This window comes from Pristiophorus japonicus, chromosome 16 (genome assembly GCF_044704955.1).
Source record: "Pristiophorus japonicus isolate sPriJap1 chromosome 16, sPriJap1.hap1, whole genome shotgun sequence".
Taxonomy (NCBI): domain Eukaryota; kingdom Metazoa; phylum Chordata; class Chondrichthyes; family Pristiophoridae; genus Pristiophorus; species Pristiophorus japonicus.
The window spans coordinates 31,728,681-31,748,965 of record NC_091992.1 but is presented as its reverse complement, the minus strand read 5'-3'; the positions used below and the strand labels follow the sequence as shown (position 1 = coordinate 31,748,965).

Here is a 20,285-nt window from a genome sequence, read left to right as displayed (position 1 = left end):
CCGTATGACGACGCATCACAAGCTAGCACTAATTGTTTACATGGGCTATACAGGATAAGCAATTTGTTTGAACACAACAGATTTTTGGCTTTCTCAAAGGCAGCCTCTTGTGAATTCCCCCACACCCAGTCGTTCTCCCTTGCGCAGTAGCACATGTAGGTGTTATAGCAAGGTGCTGAACCCGGGTAAGAAATTACCGAAATAGTTGGGGAGTCCCAGGAACGACCGCAGCTCTGTCACATTCTGTGGTCTCGGCGCGTTCTTGATGGCCTCCGTCTTGGCGTCGGTGGGTCTGATGCAGTCTACTGCGATTCTTCGTCTCAAGAACTCCACCTCCGGCGCCAGGAAAACACACTTCGAGCGTTTCAACATGAGTCCCACGCGATTCAACTGACTAAGAACCTCTTCCAGGTTCTTCAAGTGCTCATTGGGGTCCCGACCTGTGACCAGTATGTCATCCTGGAAGACCATGGTGCGAGGGACCGACTTTAGCAGGCTCTCCATGTTCCGTTGGAAGATTGCCGTGGCCGACCGAATCCCGAATGGACATCTGTTATAGATGAACAGACATTTGTGCGTGTTGATGCAGATGAGGCCTTTCGACGATTCCTCCAGCTCCTGCGTCATGCAGGCCGAGGTCAGGTCCAACTTGGTGAACGTCTTCCCTCCAGCCAGGATTTCAAATAGGTCGTCTGCCTTGGATAGCGGGTCCTGGTCCCGTAGCGAAAAACGGTTAATCGTTATTTTATAGTCCCCACAAATTCTGACTGTGCCATCACCTTTAAGTACCTGGACAATTGGACTGACCCACTCATTGAATTCCATCAGCGCGATGATGTCTTCTCGCTGCAGCCTGTCCAGCTCAATTTCCACTTTCTCACGCATCATGTATGGTACCGCCCGTGTCTTGTGGTGGATGGGTCACGTACTGGGAACCAAATGGATCTGCACTTTCGCCCCCGAGAAGCTTCCAATGCCTGGCTTGAACAACGATGGAAATCTGCTCAGAACCTGGGCACATAAGGTGTCGTCGACGGACGAAAGCGCTCGGATGTCATCCCAGTTCCAGCGGATTTTTCCCAGCCAGCTTCTGCCAAACAGTGTGGGGCCATCCCCTGGCACAATCCACAGTGGGAGTTTGTGCACTGCTCCATCATAGGAGACTTTGACTTCTGCACTGCCAATTACAGGAAACAGTTTCTTGGTGTAAGTTCTTAGCTTGGTGTGAATGGGGCTGAGCTTGGGCCTGTGTGCCTTGTTGCACTACAGCCTGTCAAAGGCCTTTTTGCTCATTATGGACTGACTCGCACCCGTGTCCAGTTCCATGGATACTGGAATTCCATTCAGTTCAATTTTTAACATTATTGGTGGACATTTCGTGGGGAAGGTGTGTACTTCGTACATTTCTGCCTCCTCGGTTCGAGTCTCCAATTCAGCCGATCCACAGTGGATCGATCTTCCTCTGCAACGTGGTGGTTTGCAGGGTTTGCAGCTCGCCTGCACATTCGCTGGAGGTGTCCCATTGTTCTGCAGCTGTTGCACACATAGTGCTTGAAGCGGCATTGATGGGCTCGATGATCACCTCCACAACACCAACAGGATGTTAACTGCCTCGCATTAATGATTGATGGCGGACTCTGGGTCATCTGAGGTCGTGCAGCAGCCGGCGTGTATGTTCTGCCATGTATATTCCTGCTCGAAAACGACGTTACTTTGTGCACAGTACTGGCCAAAACCTCTTTATGCTGTGAAATTTGTTTGGTGTTGTCGCTGGTGGACATAAATGCCTGAGCTATCATTATGGCTTTGCTCAGATTCGGAGTTTCAACAGTCAACAGTTTGCGAAGGATTACCCCATGGCCAATACCAAGCACAAAAAGTCTCTCAGCATTTGTTCCAGGAATCCATCAAATTTGCATTGTCCTGCGAGGTGCCTTAGTTTGGCAATGTAGCTCGCCACTTCCTGGCCCTCTGACCGTTGACACGTGAGAACCAATACCTCGCCATCAGAACGTTTCTTTCGGATTTAGGTGCTCCCGGACCAGCGTACACAATTCTTCATAGGATTTAGGTGTTGGTTTTACCAGAGTTAGAAGATTCTTCATGAGGCCATAGGTTGTTGCCCCACAGATGGTAAGGAGGATCGCCCTTCATTTGACAGCATTCTCGTCCCTTTCTAGCTCTTTGGCCACAAAGTATTAGTCGAGTCTCTCCACGAAGGCCTCCCATTCTGAAAACTTCTCCAGGATACCAACTGTTCTTTGCATTTTCACACGGTTGTTCGTTATCTCGTCGCCAATTGATACACTCATAATAAAGGATGAAACTGAGCACTGTGAGCAATGAGTAAATGTGACCTTAGCTTCTTTAATAAGACTCCAGAGTCCAGGTACTGCGTGGGTGGCCAGCTTCTATACAGTGCTCCCAAGGGATGCTGGGATCCCTTTGGACTCCAACACATAGGCCCTCTGGTGGTGGTGTGATATAGGTTGCCAAGGGTTAAATACATAACACATACTATAAAAAGGACTCTGGGCTAGAATTTCCACTCCAATTTCTGGCAGTTTTCTCGCGGTACTGCTAATTTCTGGCAGAATGCCACCTGCCGAATGTTTCCACTCCATTTCACAACGAGTTCCGCCGGCAGTTTCGAAATACCGCTGGGGTGCTGACCACGGCATGCACCGCCGAAAAAATCGCTACCACCCAAGTTTGGGCTTAGCGGTGACCTGTAGGTAAGATCAAAAAACCCGCCCACGAAAAGCAGCCGGAGCTGAGCGGTAGGTAAGTAGCCCTGCAAAGAAAGGAAAGTTAAAGGGTTTTTTAAAATAATTCTTTTCAAATTCTTTTACAGTGATTAAGTTGAAAAGGGTCTTGAGAATGTTTTCTGATTTTTTTTTTGTTTCTTGGAAAAAATATTTTGTGTTTTCTCCTCCCTCCCTAGGTCCAATCTGTAGCCTCAGTCTAAATTTGAGTAATTACCGCCCATTTTGATTAAGGACTGCCCAATTTGCCCAGGATGTAAGATCCATTTTCTCGCCGGGCGGTATTTTTTCCTTTTTTTGTGTAATTTTTCGCTGGAGTTAATTTAAGAATCTTAGCGATCTTTTTGGGTGGCAATCCGGCTCTGGCGGGTTTTATGGAAATTCTAGCCTTTGGAAGCACTAGAGAAAGTGTAATAAACGATTTACAAGGATGGTACCAGAATTGAGAGATTACAGCTATCAGGAAAGATTGAACGGGGTGGGGATTTTTTTCTTTAGAAAAGAGAAGACGATGAAGTGACCTGATAACGGTCTTTAAAATTATGAATGGGTTGGTCAGGGTATTACAAAGTATTAACAGCACAGAAACAGGCCATTCAGCCCAACAGGTCCAAGCCAGTGTTTATGCTCCACACAAGCCACCTCCCACCCCTCCTCATCGAAGCCCATTAACATATCATTCTATTCTTTTGTTCCACATGTGCTTATCTAGATGTAGAGAGAATGTTTCCACTTGAGGGAGAATTCAAAACTAGGGGCTATAAATACAAGATAGTTACTATTAAATCCAATAGGGAAATAAGGAGTAATTTCTTTACTCATAGAATGTGAAACTCGCTACCACGGGAAGTGGTTGAAGCAAATAGCTTAGATGCTTTCAAAAGGAAACTAGATGAGTGCATGAGAGAAAAGGGAATCAGAAGATATGCTGAAAGGCTGAGATGAAACAGATGGAATGGGAGGATACTGGTGCAGAGTATAAACACCAGCACAGACTAGTTGGGCCAAATAGTCTGTTTCTGTGCTGCATAGCCTATGTAATTCTATGTACTATTTTAAAAAGAGATAGAAATAGTAAATCAGAGAAGAGTTCAATTTTGACGAATTGTGTGACTACTTTTGGAGTAGAGAGATTGCAATCCTTTCTATTAGTACAACGGACCTAGATAGAAAGCACACGATACAAGTGCCTGTACAAACTGAAAACCCCCTGTTGGTGTAATTCTCAAAACTAAATAATAACCTATGCTATGTTAAATTAAAGCCAGCTAAGATTGTACTTCTGTAATGCTGAAATTAACTGTCATTTTTTTCAGTCATAAACTATTGAAACTGATGTGAAGATTATTTTAATAATCAGACTTTTTTATGTGTCCTCAATAAATAGTTAAAAATATGCCTAAGCATTTTTTTCTTGATCCCTCAGTTTATACAAAGATATAAAATGGCTTTCGACCAATGGTGCATTTTACTCGAGCTGTTGGCAAAATAATGTTTTCATAGTTAATGTTATTTGGGTTGGTTAACGTAAGACAACTCAAATAAGCCAAGAATAGCATCTTATATTAAGTCCTAGATACAATGCCAAATTCCAGTATACATTCCCCTGGATTAATTGCAGATATCGTAACATTGGCATTTCCTGCTAATTATCCCCATCTAATCAGGTCCGCAGTGCACATTAACCATTCCTACAGACTTCAGACCACTCTGTAAAGTGAATCATTTGATATATGACCAGACATACAGGATACTCATCTGTCTTCGTTTTCTATCACCACCTATCTCCAAAGTTTAATTGAGAGTGTCATTACAAACTGGTAAACAATACACTACAAATCAAATAGCTCAGTCTTTGCTGTATACAACCCCTCTATAAGAGTGAGTTATTTTTTCCAATCCAGGTAGCTCATTAAGGATTGTTTGAATTTCAAGGCATTATGCCTGAGCCATTGAATTAACTGCAGAGGCAATCGCCTGGGAGTAGAGGCAAAATTACAGGCAATTTCAAAGAAACGGAACCATATTTTCATGTAGTGCGAGTGATTCCAAAATACGTTTATTGTATGAAACGTGACACCTAGGGATCAATAATGTGAACCCGGCTGCATTGTACACCAGGACTACTGATCCTGAGGCACCGTCTGCATTTACTGCTGAAGGAGCTGATCTCAACTCATTAGGCAAGGTCAGTATAACAATAATGAAAGATTTTTGTCATGCCTTGGACTTGATAATTAGCTGGAAGGACCAATGTTACAATGCCCACAATGAATACAAGGAAATATATCAGCAGTTGAAGAAGGAGAAAGTAATTGTATTCATACAACACTTTTCAATGCCTTTAGTCCGCCATTCTCATTACAATATACAACAGTGAAAATTTGCATTTATTAAAGTACAGGAAGTCTGACTGGAAATGGGACATTTTCTATTTCTGTCACATAGGGAGTCATTTTAACCCCACAGGAGTTAAAATTTCAAAAACAGACTCCCTACTCTCACTTCTGGTTCTAATGAAGGCAGTTTGGGGACCCGGGCAACTAACCTGCTCTCTGGAGGCGGGTCCCTAATTTAAATATTTTAATGAGGCTGCGTGCCTCAAATTTTAGCGGTTTCAGATTTAACACCTGTGGGCCAAGTTTCCCGTTCCTCGAGAAACCTAGCAGCTGAATGGAGGCGAGAATGGATGGCTCCAACAGACATGTGCCTTTTTAACACCGCTTGTGGGCCAGGAGGAGCAAGAGTGCTTCCCCGTCCCTCCCCCTCGACCAACCACACTAACCTGTTAACCTCCCCATGATTAGTCGGCACCCCTTGCCCGGCCCCCTGGCAATTACACCCGTCCCGATGACTCAGGCCCCCGCCCCCGCCCCCGCCCGCCCCCCGCCCCTCGATGTCGCCCTGATCTACGATTGCTCCCTACTGTCTGCTTCCTGGCTGCAAACGAGTGCCAAAGACTATCCTGCCTGATAGCCAGCCACCCTCTCAATCTGGCTGCCTGGCTGCAGACAGGAAATGGACTCCAAAAATTTAAATCAGGTGCTGCCATTAAATTGAAGCCATAGTCTTCGGCACCCACTACTAACTCTGCACCTTTGATACCTGCTGCCGAAACCATCATACATGTCTTTCTCACCTCTCGGCTTGACTATTCCAATGCTCTCATGACCGGCACCCCTTCCTCCCCTCACCGTTAACTTCAGCTCATTCAAAACTCTGCTGCTTGTATCATAACTCGGACCAAGTCCCAATCACTCCTATGCTCAATGACCTATTTTGGCTCCCGCTCCTTCAAATTTAAAATTCTCATCTTCGTTTTCAAACCCTTTCATGGCCTCAACCCTCTCCATCCCTGTCACCTTCTCCAGCCATACAACCCCCCGCGGACTCTACATTCCTCCAACTCTAGCGCCTTTACCCCACCATATGCGGTTGTGCCTTCAGACATTTAGGCACTGAGCTCTGGAATTATCTACCTAAACATCTTTGCCTCTCCTCCTCACTCTTCTCCTTTAAGACCCTCCTTCAAATTCACCTCTTTTTGACCAAGCTTTCAATCACCTCTTCTAATATCTACTTATTTTGCTTGGTGTGGATTTTTATCTTCTTACGCTTCTGTGTAATTAGTAAATTTGATCTAGATCCTCTGAAAAGAGAAGAAGATAAGTCAGCAATTTCTTTAGTTGGTGAGGAAAGGATAAAAAAAAACATAAAAATTAATTATAGTCATTAGCATTAGAGTTGCAAACTATTCATTTTCTATTATTCAGCAACTAGTAAAGTTTAGCAGCCATTGTAAATATATATATGTTCTAGTATTATTCACTTGTTCCATTATTATTTATTACATTTCTTTGATAACTAATGCCCAAAACAGTGTCGTACCTATTATGCTGCTTTTACATAGGGTTACAAAGGATATACAGCACAGAAACAGAAAGTGGGATCAAGGGGTATGGCTAGAAAGCAGGAATGGGGTACTGAAGTTGCATGTTCAGCCATGAACTCATTGAATGGCGGTGCAGGCTCGAAGGGCCGAATGGCCTACCCCTACACCTATTTTCTATGTTTCTATGCAGCCCAACCAGTCCATGCAGTGCTTATACTCCATTCGAGCCTCCTCCCGTCTTTCCTCATCTAACCCTATCAGCATATCCCTCTATTCCTTTCTCCCTCATATGCTTATCTAACCGCCCCTTAAATGCATCCATACTATTCGCTTTAACCACTCCCTGTGACAGCGAGTTCCACAATCTCACCACTTTCTGGGTAAAGAAGTTTCTCTGAATTCCCTATTTGATTTCTTGGTGACTATCTTATATTGATGGCCTCTAGTTATGCTCTTCCCCACAAATGGAAACACTCTCTGTATCCACTCTTCAAAACATTTCATAATTTTAAAAACTTCTATTCGGTCACCCCTCAGCCTTCTCTTTTTTTTCGAGAGAGAGACCCAGCCTGTTCATCCTTTCCTCGTATTTCTGGTATCATCCTTGTAAATCTTCTCTGCACCCTCTGCAGTGCCTCTATATCTTTTTTATAATATGGTGACCAGAATTGGTCACAGTATTCCAAACGTGGTCTAACCAAGGTTCGATACAGGTTTAGCATAACTTCACTACTTTTCAATTCTATCCCTCTAGAAATAAACCCTAGTGCCTGGTGTGCTTTTTTATGGCCCCGTTAACCTGTGTCGATACTTTTAGTAATTTCTGTATTTGTACTCCTAGATCTCTTTGCTCCTCTACTCCATTTAGATTCTTATTTTCCAGTAATATGTGACCTCTCTATGTTTCTGACCAAAATGTAATGCCTCACATTTATCTATGTTGAATTTCATGTGCCCATTCTGCAATTTTATTAATGTCTTCTTGCAATTTGTTGCAGTGTTGTCTCAGTATTGACTATCCCCCCAATTTGGAGTCATCTGCAAATGTAGAAATTGTGTTTTTGATTCCAAAGTCTAAATCGTTAATATAAATTGTGAACAACAGTGGTCCCAGCCCTGATCCTTGTGGAACACCATTTCCCACCTTTTGAAGATAAGGAGGATCCTGTGATAGTTGAAAGAGCCTAAAAGGGTTCTCTGTTTGTAATCCTAGATAAACGAGGTATGAGGGAAAGGGATAGCAGGCACAGGGATGCAGGGACCTAGGGCTCATCTACACGGGTAGACTGAAACACAACCTAAAAGAAATCTAGAGTAAAAGCGAATAAAAGCAAAAATGCAAGACCTTGTGCCTGGCGGATAAAGAGGAGACTTTCACCCCATAAATCTGTGCTGTGGCCATGCCCAGAACTCAGAGGTATTAGTACAGTGTACTAACTCACACACCAACGGATCTTCATGTAATTGCTTTATTAGAACAAAGCTACTAAATACTTAAGAAAGCATGGAATCGGAAAATGCGAAACCGCCACGCATCCCAAGAAAGGATTTTTTCCCATAAATTATGCATAATTAGTGCTCAAAAATGTTTACCTTTATTATTACAATATGTCAATACTCAGCATGATTAAAGCTTGCCTGTCATATCAGGTCACTGAATATGACCACTGGCACTGTTAACCCACTCTTGTTGGGGTACAAGTAAAATTACAAGAAGAGTGGACCCTCCCTCATCAGCTACCAATGGGAGGATAGCAGTGACATCATAAATAGCAATGGCTTTCTAATTAGATTGCAACTATTGATGTACTTCCAGTATCATTGGTGCCCACAAGCTTTAACGTGCACAATGATTGTATCTTTCTTTATTATCTTCCATGTGCACTTATGTAATTTTCCTTCCCCTACAGAGTCTTTTCCTTTGCAACCTCTCTGACCTGACAGCTCATCTCTTTGTGTGATCCCTGCCACAACAGCTCCTTTCCCTGTCCCACACCAATTGCAACTCACTTGTCTGTACTCTTACCGCCTGTCGCGACTGCTGCTGGCATACAGATCTCGTCCGCATTCATTGGGCCCAAGTTTCCACATGATTCGCGCCTGATTTTTAGGAGCAACTGGTGGAGAATGGACTATTTTAGAAATCGCAATTCTCCACATTTTTTTTTCTGCAGTTCTAGTCAGGTAGAACAGTTCTAGTTTAGAACAGAATTTTTTCTTCAAAAGGGGGCGTGTCCGGCCACTGACGCCTGATTTGAAAGTTTCCACAGTGAAAATGTACTCCAAACTAAAGTAGAATGGCGCTAGTGAAGATTTTTGTAGAACTGAAAAAACCTGTTCTACACATTAAAAAATCAGGCGCAGGTTACAAATTAGGCGTCCAGAACGAGGTGGGGGGGAAGGGAACTCATTAAATTCGACAATAAATCCTTATTTATACTTCTACAAATATTATACAAATAAATCCAACCTGAATAAACATTTATAAGCCAAGAAAAGATTAAATAAACCATCTTCCTACCTGTGTGAAAGGGAGAATTCTGCAGCTGTTCGTGCAGCTGAGCGAGAGAGGGAGGGAGAGAGGGGAGGGAGAGAGAGAGGGGAGGGAGGGAGAGGGGGGAGGGAAGGAGAGGGGGAGGGAGAGAGGGGAGGGGGAGGGAGAGAGGGAAGGGGGAGGGAAGGGGAGGGGGAGGGAAGGGGAGGGGGAGGGAAGGGGAGGGGGAGGGAGAGAGGGGAGGGGGAGGGAGAGAGGGAAGGGGGAGGGAGAGAGGGGAGGGGGAGAGGGAGGGGGAGAGGGAGGGAGAGAGGGAAGGGAGGGGGAGAGGGGAGGGGGAGAGGGAGAGGGAGGGGGAGAGGGAGGGAGAGAGAGAGGGAAGGGAGGGGGAGGGGGAGGGGGGGGGAGGGGAGGGGGAGGGGAGGGGGAGGGGAGGGGAAGGGGAGGGGAAGGGGAGGGAGGGGGAGGGGATGAGGGATGGGGAGGGAGGGAGGGAGAGGGAGAGAGGGGAGGGAGGGAGGGGGAGGGAGAGAGGGGAGGGAGGGGGAGGGAGAGAGGGGAGGGAGAGGGAGGGAGAGAGGGGAGGGAGGGGGAGGGAGAGAGGGGAGGGAGGGGGAGGGAGAGATGGGAGGGAGGGAGAGGGAGAGAGGGGAGGGAGGGGGAGGGAGGGGAAGGGAGAGAGGGGAGGGAGGGGAGGAAGAGAGGGGAGGGAGAGGGAGGGAGAGAGGGGAGGGAGAGAGGGGAGGGAGAGAGGGGAGGGAGGGAGGGGAGGGAGAGAGGGGAGGGAGGGGGAGGGAGAGAGGGGGAGGGAGAGAGGGGGAGGGAGAGAGGGGAGGGAGAGAGGGGAGGGAGAGAGGGGAAGGAGAGAGGGGAGGGAGAGAGGGGAGGGAGAGAGGGGAGGGAGAGAGGGGAGGGAGAGAGGGGAGGGAGAGAGGGGGGGAGGGAGAGAGGGGGAGGGAGGGAGAGGGGAGGGAGGGGGAGGGAGGGGGAGAGGGGAGGGAGGGGGAGGGAGAGAGGGGAGGGAGGGGGAGGGGGGGAGGGGGATGGAGGGTGGGGGGAGGGGGATGGAGGGTGGGGGGAGGGGGAGGGGGAGGGGGAAAGAGGGGGGAGGGGGGAGGGGGAGGGGGAGGGGGAAAGCGGGTGTCGGGGGATCGGGGGGGGAGCGGGTGTGGGGGGGGAGCGGGTGTCGGGGGGGGTGGAGCGGGTGTCGGGGGGGGGAGCGGGTGTCGGGGGGGAGGGGGAGCGGGTGTCGGGGGGGGCGGGTGTCGGGGGGGAGCGGGTGTCGGGGGGGAGCGGGTGTCGGGAGGGAGCGGGTGTCGGGGGTGGGGGGAGCGGGTGTCGGGGAGGGAGAGCAGGTGTCGGGGGGGGAGCGGGTGTCGGGGGGGGAGCGGGTGTCGGGGGGGGAGCGGGTGTCGGGGGGGGAGCGGGTGTCGGGGGGGGAGCGGGTGTCGGGGGGGGGGGAGCGGGTGTCGGGTCGGGTCGGGTCGGGGGGGGGAGCGGGTGTCGGGTCGGGGGGGGGGAGCGGGTGTCGGGTCGGGTGGGGGGAGCGGGTGTCGGGGAGGGAGAGCAGGTGTCGGGGGGGGAGCGGGTGTCGGGGGGGGAGCGGGTGTCGGGGGGGGAGCGGGTGTCGGGGGGGGAGCGGGTGTCGGGGGGGGAGCGGGTGTCGGGGGGGGGGAGCGGGTGTCGGGTCGGGTCGGGTCGGGGGGGGGGAGCGGGTGTCGGGTCGGGGGGGGGGAGCGGGTGTCGGGTCGTGGGGGGAGCGGGTGTCGGGTCTAGGTTGGGGCGGAGGGGGGGGAGCGGGTGTCGGATCTCGGTCGGGGGGGGGGGAGCGGGTCTCAGGTGTCGGGTCTCGGTCGGGGTGGGGGTGGAGCGAGTCTCGGGTCTGGGTCGGGTCGGGTAGGGGCGGGGGGGGAGCGGGTGTCAGGTCGGGTCGGGTCTGTTCGGCGGGGGGGGAGGGGGGAGCGAGTGTCGGGTCTGGTCGGGCGGGGGGGGGGGGGGGGGAGCAGGAGCTGGCCGTGGGAGGAGCCTCATTCACGCAGCCCCAGTGAGGCCATTGGGCCAGGGCTAGGGGCTGCGTGCTTCGGGCCCCTCCCACACAGTTCGGCGCCTGGAGCTACTGCACTTGCGTGCCGACTGTAGCGCGCATGTGCAGAGGTCCCGGCACTGTTTTCAGCGCCGGGACCTGGCTCCGCCCCCCCACAGCTCGTGCTGACTGCGCCGAGTGCCACAGGACCTGTAAGTCGGTGGAGAATACCGAGGATTTTTTTAGGCGCCGTTTTAGGCGCGAAAAACGGGCGCCTAGCTCGGAGGGGCGCCCGTTTTTTTTCTTGTGGAAACTTGGGCCCATTCACTGGAGTTCCTCCCGCGCAACTATTGATGAAACGGACCTTAAAGACAAAGACTCACCTCCACACCAGCTAGTTAGTAGTGATAAAGGGAATAATAAAAAAACACCAAGCAGAATAATAAAAAAGATATACATCAATATTCAATTTACACCGACATATCAAGCTTCCTAGTACATAGACTATTTTTGCCGCAAGGCACTTGAATGCACAGAAAATGTTTATACCTACCCATTGATTTGCAAAATCAACTAAGCCAATTAAAGGAATGAAAAACTAAGGAAAATAAATACAAGTTATCATTTGATAATTTGGTTAAGCTAAAAAAATCCCCTTTTCAACAATCTAATAACTGTCCTGATAATTTGTCCAATGCATAAAAAGTATATTCCTAGGACACATGGATGCACAAATTGGAGCAGTTTTACCAGATGCTCGATAATTTAGCCCTGTTCAGAGCCTCTCTGCTGCTCACAATTTCACACAGGACAGTTCCACACGAGGTAAACTACTTCAAAAATTGTGAATTCTGGAGCAAATCTGAACGCCAGCAAACCATTCTTAAGGATATACTGCCAATATGAATATTGGTAACACACCATTGGTGTCAGGTCAGGTGTGAAAACCTGCCGCTGTAGTGATAGTAGATGATACTACCTGGGACTGGCCAGTGTTGGGCACCTTTAGAAAGTGCCAAAGGCTTCAGGCGGGTTAGTGTCTGGAGGAGGTAGTGGAAATGGCGATGGAGGAAATGTGATTCAAAGGTAGATGAGCTAATCCTTGAATTAGCCAACGGTATCCAAAACCTACAAGCCGTACCACAGCTGCAGTGCCTAACGAGTCAATGAAAGAGCGGCCATGGGCAGTCCAAAACACAACACCAGGGGTCAGGTGTGGAGTACAGACACAGGATCTCCGACGGCAGTCGAGTGATGGTGATGAATATTTCATGCTTTATAATTCAAGATAAAATGCTTCTTGTGAGCTGCAAAGTTTCATCTTAATGCAACAGTATTGGTTATGCATCAATAAATTTACATATAGTCTGATGATAATGTTTCCCAATCAATTGAACTAAAAGATTATGCGTGACCCTATGAAGTCTGAGAATGATTTGTGGCCTTTCTGGGACAACATAAGTTGCTTTTAAATGTCACAAAATGCAGAATCCCATTATTACAAACCTGAGGCTATGGATGTAATTAGAAATAAAAATATAAATTCCATCACTTATCCAATACTGATTGTAATCATAGTTGTTGATAGATTCAAGAGCAAATCCACTGAAATCAACACAAATGATGTCCAAATAGGAATACTTTGACTTGTGTCAAGATTATTTAAAATCACAATTTGCCAATAGAAATGTATTTCCATATCATTGGAAAAATGTTTCATATTGCAGTATTTTGCACATATATGTTCATGAGAATCCCATGCTATAGAACTGAGGTACACTAGCTAAATAGTTCCAGTGAATAAGAAAGGGCTGAGAAAAACATGATGCATGGAGATGAATGAATGTGATAATTATTCATTATTTGTAGTCATTAAAATGTGCTTTTTAAAGAACAAGTTACTTTCATTAGAATTTAGAATTATTTTTCTCTCTTCCCCGACCCCCTCCCCCACTCATCCTTCATATTCTTATGAAAGCAGTAGTCTGAGGTTTAGTGCAGTTGTCAGTTGCCATGGTTACTAGATGCAGAAAGAGCATTCGAGCACAGACAAATAGTTACCTGGGCGATACTTTGCAATGAGTTAATTTGGCACAAAGGAACTGCCAGTTTAATTGGATTTTGCATTGGCTGATTATTCAAATTTAAAACATATCTGCCCACCATTCTCGACTTTGCTTTCCTTATTCTTACAAATGTATCACATCACATTTTTCTATAATGAACTGCAAATGCCACCCATCTACAAACCACACCCCTCAATTTGCTGTCAAGGGCAAATTTCAATAGTGCTCCTCCAATTCCTCAGTCCAGATCATTTACGTATATCGGAAGTAAGAGTGGCCCCAACACAGATCTCTGAATGACATAATTCACCACATCTTTGCAATCTGAGAAATGTCCTTTTACATCTAGCCTTAGTTATGACCAGTCCATATGGCTATGTTCCTCTTAATTCCAATCATCATTAACTTTGCCACAAGTCTTTTTGAAATTCCATATTATAATGTACGTATCTGTGAACATGCTCACAAGCTTATGGGAGCTGTTGCATTGAGTGGCTTAGCCAGTCATGTGATGTTCACAAGACTCAATAAAACCCCAGTTAATTGAGCCCAGGTTCTCCACGATGAGCCTGGTGGATGAACTGGTGGGGTTCAGTTTGATTGTTCAACCTTTGCTAATAAACCAGCTAATTCTTTACAGCAAATGTGTAGCTGTGAATTCTTAAGCAAAGAAATCATGAAGCAAATACACTACACATATAAACACATCCACTGCAGTTTCTGAACATGTCCTCAAAAACATTTATAAGGTTGGTCAAGCATGACCTGCCTTATAGAAATCCATTCTGACCAGCCAGATGAACTCGTGTTTCTCAGTGCAGAGTCATTTCCCATCCCTAAGCTTCAGAAGATTTTGCCCTTCATACCTGAAAGAAAAGATTTAAAATGCTTCAAAATTTTAAAGTTATTAAAATTAAATTTTACCTTAATGTCTTCCGTAACATGTCCTCATCAGTGATCCCATAGTAAGTGAGTGTATCATTCCAGACTGGATTCAAAGTATTTCGTAAGGTCTTTGTCCTTAGTTTGTTGGCCTAAAACCAAACAGTACAAAATAGGTTAATTTTAAAGTGTGGTTTAATGAATCTTGAAACTTGATTGTACACAAAAATGTATAGTTTATTATTTAAGCTTTTACTATTTTCTATCTTTTCTTATCCATTTGCTTATAATTTATAATATGCACGTGATTTTAGTTAGTTTAATTGTTCAGTAGACACTCTGGACTGTATTTTACAGTTCTTTCCCTTGACTTTACTGCCCTCCTGACTTCTCTAAACCCATCCCTCCATGTAACCTCTCCTATCCATAGTCATGGCCACCCCTTGAGTTTGCCATCTCCATTGGTCTCTCTACTCTTGTAATGTCCATCACTGAGTAGGCCATCTCCGATCAATTCCTTGTACACCTCACACCCACATCCCTTATCTCCTTCCAATCCCACTTCGTTCTCTGTTCACCTGTGGGAAAATTCTCCCCCATGTAATTTACAACTGCACTTTCAAACTCCCAACTGACTTTCATTCACCATAATATTTTTTCAACTGTTGATTTTGCTTAACCACCCAATTTGATGCCCTTGTCCACAACAAAACCTTTACTTTATACCAGCTTGATTTCTCCCCCTAATATGGCTCCCATCTTTGCGCTCTCAAGTCCAAGGCGTGTGGACTTGAGCTTATCTAGTGTACAACTAGCTTAGCCATTCATTATTAGATCTGGTTGAACCACATGGTTCACGTAGCTGTGGTCTCAGCAAAGCCAGGTGGATTGTCTATGAGTGATAGTCTGTGGGCTGAAAATTCTTTATGGGAGGGTGGATGGACTGGGTCAGAGGATGTTCTGGGTGGCAAATGGGCAAGTGTAGTGGTGTTGGGTGACGGGGGGGGGGGGGGGGGGGTGGCGGGGGAGGAGTAGTAGTTAGAAGTGTGGTTCAATGAGTTTCCAGCATACAGTTCTGGCTGAAAGCTGATGTTGGAGACTTGCCGCTGCTGTTGATTCCTCCGGCTCTTCAATTTCCTCATTTTCATGCAGTGGATGGCCCTCATCATCTGTCTGCAACAGGAGCACTCCCAGCTGCATGACAATGTTATGCAAGTGGCAGCATAACATCATTATCCTCGACATTCAGGTCTGTACTGTAGGGAACCCCCAGACTGGTTCAGGTAGTGGAAATCAGTGTTTAACGACCACTATGGACTGCTCAATGATTATTGTGGTTGAGCCATCACTGTAGTGTCAGCCTCTGAGTCAGAAGGTTGTGGGTTCAAGTCCCACTCCAGAGACTTTGAGCACAAAAATTCAGGCTGACACTCCAGTGCAGTACTGAGGAAGCGCTGCACTGTCAGAAGTGCCATCTTTCGGACGAGATGTTAAATCGAGGACCGGTCTGCTCTCTCAGGTGGATGTAAAAAATCCCATGACACTATTTCGAAGAAGAGCAGGGTGTTATCCCCCGGTGTCCTGGCCAATATTTATCCCTCAACGAACACAACCAAAAAATAGATTATCTGGTCATTACATTGCTGTTTGGGGGGCAAGCTTGCTGTGCACAAACTGCTGCTGTGTTTCCCACATTACAACAATGACTACACTTCAAAAAGTACTTCATTGATTGTAAAGCTCTTTGGGACGTCTGGTGGTTGTGAAAGCAGCTATATAAATGCAAGTATTTCGTTCTTTCTTTCTAATCTCCACAGGCATTCCTGTGATTTGGAGTAGAGGCAATGGCCAAGCCGCGAGAGAATATCCCGAGTCTCCAAGTCAGCCTCTGATATGTTGCATTTTTGTCAAAGAAGGGAAATGCTGGACAGTCATAAGATGTCGGCATCGAGAGAGCTGTCTGGAAAGCGGGCACATATCTGTATGAACTACTGAGAGCGGTCTCATACTAGCTGGACATTAAGAGTATGAAACGTTTGCGGTTCATGACAGTGCCGGGCTCATTGGCGGGAGCCCTGATGGCCTGGTGTGCAGTCAATGGCATCCTGTGCTTGTGGGAAATGCTGCAATGATGGCAAAATCCACAACGCTTTCTTGCTGGTGCCTAGGATCCCTGGAAAGTGAGATGAACACACTGAAACAGTGCGTCTGTAACCTGCTTTATGCAGGAATGCACTACATAGAAACATAGAAAATAGGTGCAGGAGTAGGCCATTCGGCCCTTTGAGCCTGCACCGCCATTCAATGAGTTCATGGCTGAACATGCAACTTCAGTATCCCATTCCTGCTTTCTCACCATGCCCCTTGATCCCCCTAGTAGTAAGGATTACATCGAACTCCTTTTTGAATATATTTAGTGAATTGGCCTCAACAACTTTCTGTGGTAGAGAATTCCACAGGTTCACCACTCTGGGTGAAGAAGTTTCTCCTCATCTCGGTCCTAAATGGCTTACCCCTTATCCTTAGACTGTGACCCCTGGTTCTGGACTTCCCCAACATTGGGAACATTCTTCCTGCATCTAACATGTCTAAACCCGTCAGAATTTTAAACGTTTCCATGAGGTCCCCTATCATTCTTCTGAACTCCTGTGAATACAAGCCCAGTTGATCCAGTCTTTCTTGATATGTCAGTCCCGCCATCCCGGGAATCAGTCTGGTGAACCTTCGCTGCACTCCCTCAATAGTAAGAATGTCCTTCCTCAAGTTAGGAGACCAAAACTGTACACAATACTCCAGGTGTGGCCTCACCAAGGCCTTGTACAACTGTAGTAACACCTCCCTGCCCCTGTACTCAAATCCCCTCGCTATGAAGGCCAACATGCCATTTGCTTTCTTAACCGCCTGCTGTACCTGCATGCCAACCTTTAATGACTGATGTACCATGACACCCAGGTCTCGTTGCACCTCCCCTTTTCCTAATCTGTCACCATTCAGATAATAGTCTGTCTCTCTGTTTTTACCACCAAAGTGGATAACCTCACATTTATCCACATTATACTTCATCTGCCATGCATTTGCCCACTCACCTAACCTATCCGAGTCACTCTGCAGCCTCATAGCATCCTCCTCGCAGCTCACACTGCCACCCAACTTAGTGTCATCCGCAAATTTGAAGATACCACATTTAATCCCCTCGTCTAAATCATTAATGTACAGTGTAAACAGCTGGGGCCCCAGCACAGAACCTTGCGGTACCCCACTAGTCACTGCCTGCCATTCTGAAAAGTACCCATTTACTCCTACTCTTTGCTTCCTGTCTGACAACCAGTTCTCAATCCACGTCAGCACACTAACCCCAATCCCATGTGCTTTAACTTTGCACATTAATCTCTTGTGTGGGACCTTGTCGAAAGCCTTCTGAAAGTCCAAATACACCACATCAACTGGTTCTCCCTTGTCCACTCTACTGGAAACATCCTCAAAAAATTCCAGAAGATGTGTCAAGCATGATTTCCCTTTCACAAATCCATGCTGACTTGGACCCATCATGTCAGCCTGGCCTACATTGCTGGTCTCCAACTGTAGGCAGAAATGACCTCCTACATTGAAATTCAGGGCCGTGGTCACCTTAGCTGCCACAGGCAATGCTGTGCCAGCAGTGGTAATGGACTGTCGATTCTGTGAAACTTAAATATGGCCTCTCATGAGAAGTGCATTTTTCTCCTACACTATTCCTTTCTGGCATTCAGGGACCTCACTCTGGACCTGTGGACACTATGAGCGTGGTAAGGCTGTCTACATGCAAACCTTCTCCTTCCTGGACTCCTTGCAGGACCAAGTGCTGCTCCATGGAACTCCCCCATCTGTTGTTGCTCCTGTCCCTCCTCTTCCTATAGAGAGTAAAGGGTGACCAATATCACACCTATCCTTCAGTAGGGCAAAAAAAGGAGCATATTTTCAGCAAAAACCCTCCTCAGAAAAGCACCTTCAACTCTAACAGAAATCTGAGTAATTGCAGATGAGTGCCCATTTAAATAGCACTGAACATGGCCATTTCCAGCCCATACTATTGGGTGTGTGCAGCACTTAATGTTCACCAAGCTAAAGTTAATGAAAATGGCATTGGGTTCTAGTGATGTTATAGGACCGAATTTGCATTCTTGAATGAGGCTTCCACCTGTTTCAGTTGGGAGCTCTGGCCACCAATCTCCAAGCCCCAATCAAAATGGTGGTGGTGGAACAGCAGAGAGAATGGGGTGGTAATTTATGCACCCCCATTTTCATTGCACTACTGCTCCATTCCTGACCAAAAACGGGGATAAAAATTGCTCCGAGATGCTTGCAGCCATTGGTGATGTTAGAGTTATAGAATCATAGAAATTTACAGCACGGCAGGAGGCGCTGGCCGACCAAGAGCTATCCAGCCTAATCCCACTTTCCATAGCCCTGTAGGTTACGGCATGTTAAGTGCACATCCAAGTATTTTTTAAATGTGGTGAGGCTTTCTGCCTCTACTACTCTTTCAGGCAGTGAGTTCCAGACCCCCACCACCTTCTGGGTGAAGACATTTCCCCTCATATCTCCTCTAAACCTCCCCCCAATTACTTTAAATCTATGCCCCCTGGTTGTTGACACCTCTACCAAGGGAAACAGGTCCTTCCTCTATCCACTCTATCCAGGCCCCTCATCATTTTATGCACCTCAATCAGGTCTCCTCCTTAGCCTCCTCTGTTCCAAAGAAAACAGACCCAGCATCTCCAGTCCAGGCAACATTCTTGTAAATCTCCTCTGCATGCTTTCCAATGCAATTGTCATGTATGTAACCAGCATACTACTGTAACCCTTATACAATTGTAACCCTCATGTAACCTGTACATACTTACTAGAAATACACACCTTGACCACGGGGGATGTACTTGTGGGAGACACTCCTTATCTGGAGATTCAGGTATATAAGGGGAGGTCCCTCGCAGGGCCAGCACTCATTGGTCCGGGTAATAAAGGTGAAGGTCACAGAGTGACTGTGTCTGCAGTACGTGCCTCGTGTGATTATGTTTAAGAGTTAAGGACTCAACACCTGGCGACGGGAAATGGGAATCACTGAACCCAGAGGATGGCCACCGGTAGCTCAGAGGAACGTTACTGTGTGGGTGAAGACTGGGACGATTTTGTGGAGAGACTCCAGCAGATCTTTGTCACGAAGGACTGGCTGGGAGAGGATGTGGCTGACAAGCGGAGGGTGCATCTACTAACAAGCTGTGGGACAAAAACGTACACGCTGATGAAGGACCTGCTCGCACCCCACAAACCGGCCGACAAGTCTTTTGAAGAGCTCAGCCAACTGATCAGCGAACATTTAAAACCGGCGAGCAGCATACACATGGCCCGGCACCGGTTCTACACACACCGATGTCGGGAAGGGCAAAACATCTCGGACTTCGTGGCAGACTCGTGGCGCTTGGCCAGCCTCTGTGAGTTCTCAGATGCCTGCAGGGGGGAGATGTTTAGGGATTTTTTTCATTGAGGGCATTAGCCATGCCAGGATCTTCAGGAAGCTCATAGAGACCAAGGACTTAACTCTAGAAGGGGCAGCATTGATAGCTCAAACTTTCATAGCCGGGGAAGAAGAGAGCAAGCTAATTTACACGAGTAGTCCTGGGTCCAACGTGGCGACGGACCAAGGAATTAACGTGATAAACGCGGCTCAAGATCTTGCAGTCAGGCAAAGGCATTTTGAAACTGCAGCAGTCAGACAAAGGCATTTTGTAACTGCCCAAGCTGAAACCGACTCTAAGGTGGGCCCCCGACAGGGACAATAGAGAGGGGAGCGGCAATTCACGCCATCAAGGGGACCATTAACATCCACCATCAGAGTGTTTAGAAACAACCAAGGGAACAATCAGAGAGGAATGCCTGCTAACAGTCTTTTTGTGAACAACGATCTCAGCCAATGCTGGAGATGCGGGGGCAGACATTATGCGAAAAGCTGCAAATGTCAGCAGTTCGTCTGTAGGAATTGTAATGCCAGAGGACATTTGGCTAGGGTTTGCAAACAGCCGGTAGCGAGGCTAATCTAGGAAACAGAGGAATCAGGCGAGGGGCTTGCAGTGCAGGACAATGCCTGGGGTATGGATGCTGAAGTTCAGCGGGTTCATGTGGCTGA

At 47.1% G+C, this 20,285-nt stretch overlaps 1 protein-coding gene across 1 annotated transcript in view; it reads right to left on the bottom strand.

Annotated features, from left to right (window-relative positions):
• LOC139226421 (double C2-like domain-containing protein beta) overlaps window positions 1–20,285 on the bottom strand; it is a 317,662-nt gene that overhangs the window by 135,612 nt on the left and 161,765 nt on the right. The window contains exon 4 of the mRNA XM_070857182.1: window positions 14,165–14,274. Within this exon, the coding sequence (XP_070713283.1) occupies window positions 14,165–14,274 (110 nt within the window). The remainder of the gene's footprint in view (window positions 1–14,164; window positions 14,275–20,285) is intronic.